The 12,165-nt window shown below is 46.4% G+C and overlaps 1 protein-coding gene across 8 annotated transcripts in view; it reads left to right on the top strand.

Annotated features, from left to right (window-relative positions):
* Positions 1-12,165, top strand: part of Shank2 (SH3 and multiple ankyrin repeat domains 2) — a 456,357-nt gene that overhangs the window by 96,958 nt on the left and 347,234 nt on the right. For all 8 annotated transcript variants that reach the window (XM_041666922.1, XM_041666928.1, XM_041666925.1 and 5 more), the window contains exon 9: positions 8,204-8,320. In XM_041666922.1, the coding sequence (XP_041522856.1) occupies positions 8,204-8,320 (117 nt within the window). The remainder of the gene's footprint in view (positions 1-8,203; positions 8,321-12,165) is intronic.

Below are 12,165 nucleotides of genomic sequence, written 5' to 3'. Positions count from 1 at the left end.
CCTTGTCTTATTCCACTAGCTTCTCCATCTCCCTTTCAGACCTCTCGAGCAGAAACCATTTTGAATACAACAGTGTTTGTGAGGAAGAAAGTGCACGGGGCAGGTGGGTTTTGTCGGGATCTACCTGGACTAATTCTGGACCTCGTGGAGAAGCCCAGAACCCCAGGTTTCTGGGCTCAGAATTTGAAGCTGGTTCCTCTGTGAGTAGCACCACTGTCAATTGTAGCATCCTGGCATGTAGACATCTGCTTTCTCCTGCTGGCCCTGGAGCTACCTCCTGGTAGCACACACGGCAAACGCCTGGCCAGCTCCCTGGGGGTCTGAGCTGTCTCTTGACTGTCTGTTCCGAAGCCAGTGCCTTGTGCCTGAAATGGCAAGAGCTCTTGTTCAAATCACATCTGCAAACACTTACCTTTTTAAAAACATTTATTTAAATTTTAAATACACATACACTCTACACACATACACACCACACACCCTACACACACTCCACATACACACACCACACTCACACCACACTCACCACTTCACACACTCCACATACACACACACACACACACACACACACACACACACACACACCCTCATTGAAGAAACTAAACCAAATCCATTCCTACTGCTCATGGGTGTCAGGTGGGACCTGAGAGTTTTCAGTTCTTTTTTTTTTCCACTCCTGCCCCCAGTACAGGTACAGCCACCGTGCAGCCTGCAGTGTGCAGGGTCCAACCCAGGCAAGATGCTCAGGGAGAAGACAGGTGCTTGGCCAAGAGGCCATCTCCTAATGGCTCTTTCCAACTCCCGCTTACTCGCATACCCTATGAGTGTGTCCGCACCATGAGTATGGGTTCCTTTCCTCATACTGTCCCTGGAGTGAGTTTTGCTCAGTGTGGGCAGCCGGGAATAGAAACTCATGCTTCCTATGTGACCTGGGCAGGGGCTCTGTGTCCTCAGAAAGTCACAGAGCTCCTAAGGCAGCCAAATGCAAGAGACTCCATGAGACATTTTCTACAATGCCTGTATGCCATTAGTGATGGACCCATGCATGTCACCCTCCCCACATGACCTCACGTGGATGTCCTCTGTGTGTCTGTGTCTTGGCTAGCTCCCCCTTTTTTAGACTTACATATTGTATTTTATGTGTATGAGTGTTTTGCCTGCATGTTTTATGTGTATGTATGTTTGTGTGTGTATGTATGTATGTGTGTATGTATATATGTATGCATGCATATGGGTGCATATGTGTATGTATGTGTGTGTATGTATGTGCATCGTGTGCATGCCAGAAGTGGGTCAGAAGTGGGTGTTGGTGCTAGGTCCCCTGGAACTAGAGTTACTGATGGTTGTGAGCCACTATGTTAATGCTAGGAACCAAACCCTGGTCCTCTGGAGGAGCAGCCAATGCTCTTAATCACTAAGGCATCTGGCCCTATTGGCCAGTCTTCTTTGAAGGATTTCTGGTTGTGGCATAGGGCCCACACTAGTAGCCTCATTCTTTCTTACTACCTTCCTTAGAGACCCATCTCCAAACCCTGGTTAGGATTCTGCTGGTCGCTGTTCAGCCCCTACTGCTGTGTCAGTGTGGAGATTTACCACAAATGTCCAGCAGGTGGCAGTGCCGTGCTTGAAGGGAGGCGCACTGTTTCCTTATGCCAAATTCCCTGGTTGGCAGGTGGGCAGGGTGAGCTGCTGGGCACAGCTGGGGTGAACCCAGTGTTCTGAGGGGGGTCCTTATTCTAAATACTCATGCCCAGTCCTCCCCAGAGGTGCTTGAAGCAGTAAATTTGGGTGTGTCCCCAAGAACACATTTTTCTGAAAGTTGGGAAGTGGGAAAACTGGAGAGTCTGAGGCAGCGTTATGTCCTGATTTTGGTTTGCTCTCTGATCTCCATCCTCTTGGAAGCTGTGTCCAGTGGACCCTGCACAGGACAGAGTCTGGCTTCCACCCTTTAGTAACATTTAGTTTCTCCGCATGAAGGGAACACCTCTCTTGTTTTAGAACTGTCTACTGGGTGTTAGCAAACTTAGGTATCCACTCAGCTACAGGCAGACGCCTGTATGCTTTACTTCAGACCACGCATGGTTCTCACCCGCTGTCCCAGCAGTGTCCTTGATAGCCAGAGGGTTCGTCCTCAGTCTACACTGGACCCTGTTGGTGTGAAAACCTGTGTGCCCTCTGGTCCTTTTGCCCTCCTGGGGTTCCTTCAGACTCTGGGGAAGTTGTTTTCTAGATTATGCCGGGTCCTGAGGAAACCCAGGTGTGCATTTGACAGGACGGGCACCACGCTGCTGCCACTGTGCTCCTGACACTGTGTCCTGTGAGGTGGCCTGTGATGACCGCTTTCCGTGACTAGTGGCACCCTGGTGAGCTCCAGACATCCGTCACTGCTGCTCCTTCCCTGCTGTAATGAACTCCTCGTGGGGGTGATCCCTGAGACCACCAGTCTATGCACAACCTCACCTGCATCTCTGGTTTTGACATTGCTCGTCAGTATTATTGTCCTTGCCCTGTGGAGTCTCCCCTCCATTTTGCCTCTACTTGGGTACACACCAGACAGGAAAGCTATGTTTGTTTCCTTTTTTATTTATAGCAAGGTAGACTCAGGTTTCTCTTTTCTGGCAGCTATTCTTGGATAACACCTGGTGTTGGGATCTGTCTGGACCTGTGGCTGCCCCCTTGAAATGGATCTGAACATTGTTTAGTTGTTCTTATTATTGCTGTGACAAATGCCTGGCAGAGCAGTTTAAGGACAGGAAGGTTTATTTGGCTCACAGTGTGAGGGCACACACAGTCCATCATGGCAGGGAAGGCATGGCGGCAGGTGTGTCAGGCAGCTGGTCACCACACAGCCCTGTGGGGAAGTAGGGAGATGAGCACCAGTGCACAGCTCACTTTTTCTTTTTATTCAGTCTGGAACCCCAAGCCGTGGGATGGCGCCACTCACATTTATGCCTCCATGAACCTAATGTAGAAACTCCCTCACAGACCTATCCAGAGGGCTGTTTCCATAGTGATAATAAACACCAGCAAGTCAGCAGTCAGTGTAAAGTATCACAGGCATGTTTCTATCCTTCCTTTTGGATACACAATTACCTCAGGTTGTTTTGTGATAGTTTCCCTGGGGAGACACGTCACAAACATCTATTGACCGTGACTGGTACAGACAGTGACAGACCAAAATAAGGATGTCACTGAAGTCTAACTTAGCAAATCAGTAGTTTATTGGAGTTCATTATAGGAGTATGGGTGAGAGAGATCAGTTACATGACCAGGGATGACCCAAAGGCAGCTATGTCACCAAAGCCCTCCCAATCATGAGTAATGGCTCCTGAAAGCTGGGACCCTGGAGCTCCCTGCACAGCTTGCAAGCGGTTTGACAGAACAGAGGGTCTCTTCTGGGCAGCCCTGCTGGGTTAAGAGCATCTCAGAAATCCTGACAGCTTGTATGACTTTAGAGAGAGGGGGGCCTGTGCATTTGCTCAGTTTCAGGGACATCCTGAGAATTATGAATTGTTTGCTTCCTCCCCCTTAATGAACCTCCCTTTAGAATCTTCTGAGTCTTGAGGAGTTTCACCTCTGATAATGGACTGTCTCAACTCAGGAAATTACCACACAACACAGGCTCCTCCTCTCCTTTTCCTGCCTCAGACCATTTCTGTAAGACCTTACCTCTCTATAGTGCAGCATGGCTCTGGGATACTGCTGGCAACACATCTTCCTTAGCCAGAGTTTGAGATGTGTGCATACTTGTGCATGTGTGTATTCTCTCTCTACTCCACCCCCCCCCCGTCCCCTTCTGGGACCCAAGGATGCCACAATCTATGATGCTTAAATGTCTTACCAAAAATTGACAAGGTATAGTCAGGTATGGAGAGTCACAACTGTAATCCTAACATCTAGGAGACTGAGGCCAGGGACTGGCTTTGAGTTCCAAGTCATTCTGGGCTGCAGAGTAAGGTCTTGTCTGTCTTATTTATGTTTCTATTGCTGTGACAAAACACCATGACTATGGCATCTTATAAAAGAAAGCCTTTAATTGGCTTACCATTTCAGAGGGCTAGAGTCCATGCTGGGCAGAGCAAAGGCATGGCAGCAGTAGCAGCTGAGAGCTCACATCTGGATCTGTAAGTGGGAACAGAGAGGGGTGGGAAGAGACTGGGAATAGCATGAGTCTTTTGAAAACTCAAAGCTTGCCTTCAGTGACATACCTCCTCCAACAAGGCCACACCTCCCAATCCTTCCCAAACACTTCCACCAACTTAGGGCCAAGTGTTCAAACATTCAAGCCTGTGGGGGGCATTTTCATTCAAAACACCATATTGTCTTGAAGTAAAGTAATATAAAGACACATTTGTGCCCCCTTCCCGAAACTCTGAATCACCCATGTCATTTGTGACCCTACACCATGGACATGTTGCACTAATATTTGTTCTGCTCTTTTGTTTGGGAAACAATGATAAGAAGACGTCTGTGCATGTTCAGTCCAAATGTGGTATTTATCCCAAATACTTTTTCTCTGTGGCTGATGGTCTCCTCAGCTTCAGAGGGCCAGCTGTCCCCACTTCCATCTTTATTTCTCTGTACGTCACAATTGTGCATTCATCCAGGTATGATGCTTACATCTCTAATCTCAGAACGTGGAAAGCAGAGGCAAGAGAGTCATCACAAGTTTAAGCCAAGCCTGGTTTACATATAATGAGTTCCAGGCCAGCTAGTGTTATATAGTGAAACTCTAGTTCCCATCAATCAAAAAGAAAATTGCAGGTTTATGGTAACACCCCATACCAGGGTCTGGGGAGATGGCTCAAGAATTAGCACTGGCTGCCCTTCTCAAGGACCTGGATTCAGTTTCCAGCATCCACATAGTGGTTTTCAACTCCATTCCCAGGAGGGCAGATGCCCTCTGCTGATCTCAGGTACTGCATGCATGTGGTACACACACACACACACACACACACACACACACACACACACAGAGAGAGAGAGAGAGAGAGAGAGAGAGAGAGAGAGAGAGAGAGAAACATTCATACACATAAAGTTAATTCGTTAATCCCCATACCAAGCCAGCACCACAAGGGTTGTATTTTAGCTTCTCTTTTCAGCACAGAAAAATCAGCCCGAGTTCCTCACCTGTACACACCTTTGCTCAACTCTGGCTAGCAAAGGTGATGAAGATGCTAGCGACAGTAATGGAGAGGCTAGTGACGGTGATGGAGAGATTAGCAACGGTGATGGAGAGGCTAGTGACAGTGATGGAGAGACTGGCGACAGTGAGGAAGACACTAGCAACAATGATGGAGAGGCTAGCGACAGTGATGGAGAGGCTAGTGACAATAATGGAGAGGCTAATGACAGTGATGGAGAGGCTAGTGACAATAATGGAGAGGCTAGCGACGGTGATGGAGAAGTTAGTGACGGTGATGAAGAAGTTAGCGATGGTGATGAAGAGGCTAGTGATGGTGATGAAGAGGCTAGCGACGGTGATGGAGAGGCTAACGACAGTGAGGAAGACGCTAGCAACCATGATGGAGACGCTAGCAAAGGTGATGAAGAGGCTAGCGATGGTGATGGAGAGGCTAGCCATGGTGATGGAGAGGCTAGCGATGGTGATGGAGAGGCTAGCGACAGTGATGGAGAGACTAGCAACGGTGATGGAGAGGCTAGCAAAGGTGACTCTTTAGTAAAGTGCCTGGCAGAATAGTGATCCTGTGGGTATGGGTATCTGTTCTATGTTTTTGTGTTTTTTTCCATGCATTTTCTGATTTTAATTGTTTCTAAACAGTAAGCATGCCAATGTATGAAACACACAAAGGGGGTCCTTGGGGACGCTCTCCCCAGACTGTCCATGCATGGTGCCTCTGTTTCTTCTCCTAGTGTCCATCATATTTTGACCCTGGTTAAAACAGTGACAGCATCCTGAGGATGCAACTGCAAACCTCCTGAATTCAGATTACCTGGGGGAGGGGGTAATGAGTCTGGATTAATTGCTCAGTGAGCCTGTAGTAACTGAGTCCTCTTTACTGACTAGAGAGCAATTAAATTAAGCTGCTACAAAATGCTGTCTCCGCAAAGCCTTCGAGGAGAGCTGATTAGCCAAATTGTGTCTTCAGTTTAAGGAGCAAAATTCCCAGCTCAAACTGGTTGAAGCAAACAGGGGGACAAAAAAATTAGGCTTTATTTTAATGTCTTCTGAACAACCCCAAGAGCAGTGTAAAGGTAGTGTAGCTCAGAACAGTCCCAGCAGGGCCCTGTGGATTACTCTATGGGCTACCCTGGCTCATTGTCCCTCCCTCAGGTTCTTGTGGCTGTTCTCTTCTTTGCTCCCCTTGGAGTGCTAGCTCCAGCAGCTGTGAGTGCCAGCTCCAGCATCTGTGAGTGCTATCTCCAGCAGCTGTGAGTGCCAGCTCCAGCAGCTGTAAGTGCTGGCTCCAGCAGCTGTGAGTGCTAGCTCCAGCAGCTGTAAGTGCTGGCTCCAGCAGCTGTGAGTGCTAGCTCCTAAGTGCTAGCTTCAGCAGCTGTGAGTGCCAGCTCCAGCAGCTGTAAGTGCTGGCTCCAGCAGCTGTGAGTGCTAGCTCCCAAGTGCTAGCTCCAACAGCTGTGAGTGCCAGCTCCAGCAGCTGTGAGTGCCAGCTCCAGCTGTGAGTGCTATCTCCAGCAGCTGTGAGTGCCAGCTCCAGTTGTGAGTAAGTGCCAGCTCCAGCAGCTGTGAGTAAGTGCCAGCTCCAGCAGCTGTAAAAAATGTTACTTTCCCTCAAGTGCTGACAGCTGTCCTGGCCTCCTGAGTCTGCTTGGGCTCAGAGCGGTTCCTCCCCAAGCCTTACCTGCAGTGATGGGGATGACAGCTGCATAGCTGTGTCCTGTCCTTCAGGATCAGGTGCACCTGGGCCATCTGAACCAACCAGAGCTGGGCAGGCAATTCCAGAGACGAAGAGGTGCTTGAGTGAAGTGGGGCCACCAGGAAGGCAGGCAGAGCAGTAGTATCTCCTGTCGGATCCATCTAGTCAACAGTGAGAGAGTGTCACAGGGGACATGGCACTATAAATGGATGTTTTTCGAGTGCTTTTAACAACCACTGTCTACTTCTCCCTGTCCTCTTTGCAGAGTGGCTCTTGCTCCCATTGACACTGCTGAGGTAAAGTGTACTCTGTACGCTGATCAGAGACAGTTTGTTGATCCAGGGCCAATATCATCATCCGCAATGACTTTGTCCTTGGTGTGGCATACTTTCCTCCCCCTGTGAAGTCACTGACTGGTGGAGGTGTCCAGTCACCTGTGCAGGGACCTCCCTGCCCCTTTGAACTAGGATGTGGTGCTGTACCTATTTTGGGGGCCCAGTGTCATGTGATCTTCGATGTTCTTGTCCTCTGTGACTTATACAAACCTGTGAGAGGGACACTAGTCCCACTAATGAAAAGGACATCCAAAACCTTGAAGGTGAAAGCCAAGCTAATGGAAGGTCTGGGACGCAGTCCAAGTGTGTTTGACCTCGTAGATACCTGGACTATAATTACTGTGTCAACCCCTAGGAGGACTTGGAAGGGATGGATCACATGGTGGGCCTGCCCTACCTATGGAAGATTGGATCACATTCAAATGCAGCAAGAAGCTGTGCTTGCATGCGGAAGGACAAGTGCAGGCCTCCTTGCACACAACACAAGGCTAGAACTCTTAGCATCTCCTTGGCCAGTAATGCAGAACTGAGCGTCCTGACCTCCATTTCACAGAACTCAGCCCCCAAGTCAGAAAAAGACCTATTTGTCTGTTGGACAACGTGTCTTTCTGGAGCTGTGTGGAAAGAACCATGAGGTCCCTTCCAGACCCTTTGCCCAAGAACAGAGTATAAGTTTCCAACTGGGCAAGGATTCCCTTTCTCTACCCTTAGCTAGGAGCCTGGGACCTTCCCAATTTTTGGTGTGCAGGGGTGTAATATCTGTGGGCCTCAGTCTGCAGGAATGGGTGTAGTGAGGTCTGTCAGGGCCCTGCAATGCTTTTAAGCAAATGGCAGGGTGCTGGGCAGAGGCTTGTGTCTTGAGCAACCCTAGGTGCCAAGTCTCACTCAACATCTGTGTCTCAGGCCCAGCCCACAGGGGCGCTGGGGTCTCATGAAGCCTCTGTGCCTCAGGCCCAGCCTACAGGGACACTAGGGTCTCTTTTTCAGGACTGACCAGCAGCAGCCACTGAGGTCTCACTTAGTTTCTTGTCTCAGGCCTGCAGGTACGGCCATGTCCAGCATCTGGAACACCTGCTCTTCTATGGCGCGGACATGAGTGCACAGAACGCCTCGGGGAACACAGCCCTGCATATCTGTGCTCTCTACAATCAGGTCAGTGGAATGCACATCCTTCATCCTAACCCTGGGGTGCACTGGTGTCTGGTCTGGGTGTCTCTGTAAACCTTTCCTGCTGCCTTAGTGGGAACCAGAGACTGGTGAAGCTGTGTGTAGCTCCAGGTCACATCCCAGATCTACAGTCAGCCCTGTGCAGTGCCAATGACCCGGGCTGCTTGTTGTTTGGGAGACACAGGAGGAGCTGGGACCGCCTGTTTCCTTGGCTGAGTGCCAACTTTTCTTGGTCCAGAAGCTTGGCACGGGGTAACCCCCTCCTGTCTTCTTTTCACTTGTGGTTAAATATGCATAACAAACTCTCATGGACATTGTAGCCACACAATTCTTTGACAATAAGTGTATTCGTGGTGCTGTACAGCCATCTCCACTACCCACCTCCAGAACTTCTCATCCTCCCAGACTGAATCTCTGTCCCCAGGTAAAGCACAATTAATAAAAACTCAGGGTCAGAAATTGGGGTTCAACCTGAAGATCCAAAAAGCAAAAACATCCAGCCACTGGCTCTTACCTTGACCTCAGTTTGAAAGGCAGGCAGTCCTGCCTCCGGGAATCTCAGGAGACTGTACCTGAGAGCTGTTTCCTCCCATTTACAATCCTCTCCTAGGGCTGGGATTTAAGGTGTGCACCACCATCATTAAAGGAATGCACCGCCCAGTTTCTATGGCAACTAGTGTGCCTACTGGGATTAAAGGTAAGTGTTACCATAATCTGGTCTGTAAAGTTAACTAGTGGGACTGTTTTACTCTCAGATCTTCAGGCAGTCTTTATTTATTAAAATATAGTTGAAATGCCACTACAACCAGGAACTTCTGACCCCTGACCCTTGCCCAGCCCCCATTACCTCATTCTGCTTTCTGCTGGGCTTGAGGACTCGAGGGGCCTCCAAAGACAAGGATCCTGCAGGAGCTGGCCTTTCATGCCCACCTTCTTCCACTCAGCACTGTGTTCTCATGGTCCCTACCTGTGGTGACGTGAAGGCGTAAGTCACAAACAATGCCACACCAATTCGGGGTTATGATTATTAGGGCGGTATTTATTTAAAGGGGAAAAAACTTACAGATCACTGTCCCAGGCAACAGCCCTCTACGCAACCAGGAAAGGAGTCTAGTCACCGGCGGAGCAGGAAGTGAAGAGAGAGAGGAGAGGGAAGTGGCTGCTTTTTTAAAGGGAGAGAAACCACGCCCCAATGGGCTGGTACCTCAGCGGTGATAGGCTGGAGGAGTGGGAGGACCTCCCGCAACACCTCCCCCTTTTGTTTAAATAAGAGAGTTCTAAACCTACTATGAAATTATATACAATAAGTACAAATATCCTATTCTAACTAGCTTAGGTCTTGTATAATAAATAACTTGGCCAAGTCATGAGAGAAAGTAACTACATTTATATAGTCTTCAACCCCATCAAAGATCTGAGAAGGGAAATAATTTTACCTGGGTAATTAGGAAGTTCAGTAAAACAACTTCCAAAACATGCAACAAATCACAGAGACAACTGGCTACCTGGGCAATCACCCAAAATCACGTTAGCAGCATTGAAGCAACCAACTTTGGCTAAGGCCTAACATAACTGACATACCATTTTCAAAGGCAAGCAACTTTTCAAAACTATCTTACCCTGTCTTGGCAGGATATGACAGCCCTGTTTTATCCATTGATGCACCCTCTGTATCTTTGTCAGTCGTTGAGGTATGGGCATTTCTTTGCCCCAAGGCCAGTTCTGCCAAAAAAGAAGGCACATTCTCTCGGGAATAGAGCAGTGTTGCCAGGAGCAATTGTGTCTCACTACCACAAAACTCTGAGTTAGATTAAAGGCCATTTTCTACAGCTCTTTGAAGAAGTTGAAGATTATCTATCTATACTGAGTATAATCTCTATATATCTAAAGAACCTGATTAGTCTATTATAAATGACAAACTTAGATGACTATTAGTCTATATAATTCTCAATATCTATCTAACTTAAAGACTAAGACAATAAACGACTGTGAAACAAATGAGGACAATGACCTCCAAATATAAACAATGTACAAATATACATTGCAGTAGGTAAACATATATCAATACACAAATATTATATAAGTATCTTAATCAGAGGTAGAAATGTACACTGCAGTATGGTAAATATATACAATATATATATATATCATTACAATATATGTTAATACATAAAAAATGTTTTAAACAGAGGTAGAAACATGCATGCGTACAATAGTCAATATAATTTAACTTTGTATCAATATACAAGAATCTATACCAATATATTTGTCTAAAGACAGTAACTCACAATTACAAATCTATTATCCCATCATCCCTCTTTTTTTTTTTTCAAAATGATCCCTGAGCTTGTAAAATTCCTCGCCCAACCCTCAATCATATACTAATTATAATCAACCCCTAAATGATGTCCCTAAACCCAAGGGCAAACTTTACTGGGAGAGGGGACGTTGTTCTCTAGAATTACTTCCAGCTGTCATAGGGGCGACGTTCTCTCTGGGGGATCCTGTGAAAGTAAAATGATGGTTAAATTTCAAGATAATGTCTTTTAAAATTGTAAATAGTCTCTGAGTATTTTCGTGCAGGTCTGGCCAAAATGTTGTATAAGATGTGCACCATTTCGGCTAACCAAGTTGGAACTGTCTTGTGCAGCTGGTACCCAAAGCAGGTCTTGTAGTAGCGCTATCAGTATCATGACGTCATATCAACCAGGTGGAGTTGTTGTTATGGGGCCCCATCTTCTTCCAGGAAACTTCAAATGTCACTTCAGGAAAAACTCATTGTTCATTATGAAAAACTTAAACATTAATCATATAGACATATATATATATATATATATTCAATGAAAGACATGATAGATATATTCAATGAAAAGTATGATAGATATGAAGAAAAGCAAAGATGTTTTCTAAACTCATATTTCTTTCTGTCCCATATCATGGCTCTTGACATGAGACAGAAACTCCAGAAACTCTGGGTTTTTCTCTTACTAACAGGCTTGGAATTGGAGAGGGACTGAGCCAGAGTCCAACTTCAAAACCAGCTTTATAAATTTAGAAATATGGTTTAATATTACTTACACAACCCTTTCAGTTTTCTTGATATTTCCTATTGGGCAGGTATTTTTCCATCTGTCAGTATCCAAATATCCAGGGTCCCTTGAATTTTTCAAAGATGAGTGTTTTCCTGTGGAGATAAGAACAGAACCCTGCCCCAATTCTATATGTTTTTCTTACCATCTGTATGAATATCATTGTTGTGGATGAGTTGTCATTTCTCCTTTCCAAGAGGTTTCTCCTCTTCAAATCGAAACTTTATTAATTTTGATGGTATCCACAATTTTTCTTCTCCTGTGGAAACAAGAGCAAAACCCCTTCCCCAACGTAGCACATCTCCTGGCTTCCACTGAGAGGTCAGCACATCTTTGAAATAAATCGGTTGATTTAGTTCAGCAAACTTTTCCATTATCCAATGTCTTTCTGCTGCTGTCGTTCCTTTCTCATTAGCGTTAAGAAAATTCAAGGTTAATAAAGCATTATGTAATCTATTTCTGGGGGTATTTTCAGTCCCTTTCTGTTTGTTCAGCATATCCTTTATAGTACGATTTGATCTTTCTATAACTGCCTGACCTGTAGGATTATTTGGTATACCTGTAATGTGTTTTATATTATAATAATCAAAAAAGCATTTCATTTTCTTAGATACATATGCTGGACCATTATCTGTCTTTATTTGTGCAGGTATACCCATGATGGCCATAACTTCCAATAAATGTGTGATTACTGAATCAGCCTTTTCTGAGCTCAGGGCAGTAGCCCATTGAATACCTGAA

This window comes from Microtus oregoni, unplaced genomic scaffold (genome assembly GCF_018167655.1).
Source record: "Microtus oregoni isolate MIOR12 unplaced genomic scaffold, Mior012 000016F_ref0000370, whole genome shotgun sequence".
NCBI lineage: Eukaryota > Metazoa > Chordata > Mammalia > Rodentia > Cricetidae > Microtus > Microtus oregoni.
This window is presented reverse-complemented; position numbering and strand designations above follow the sequence as displayed.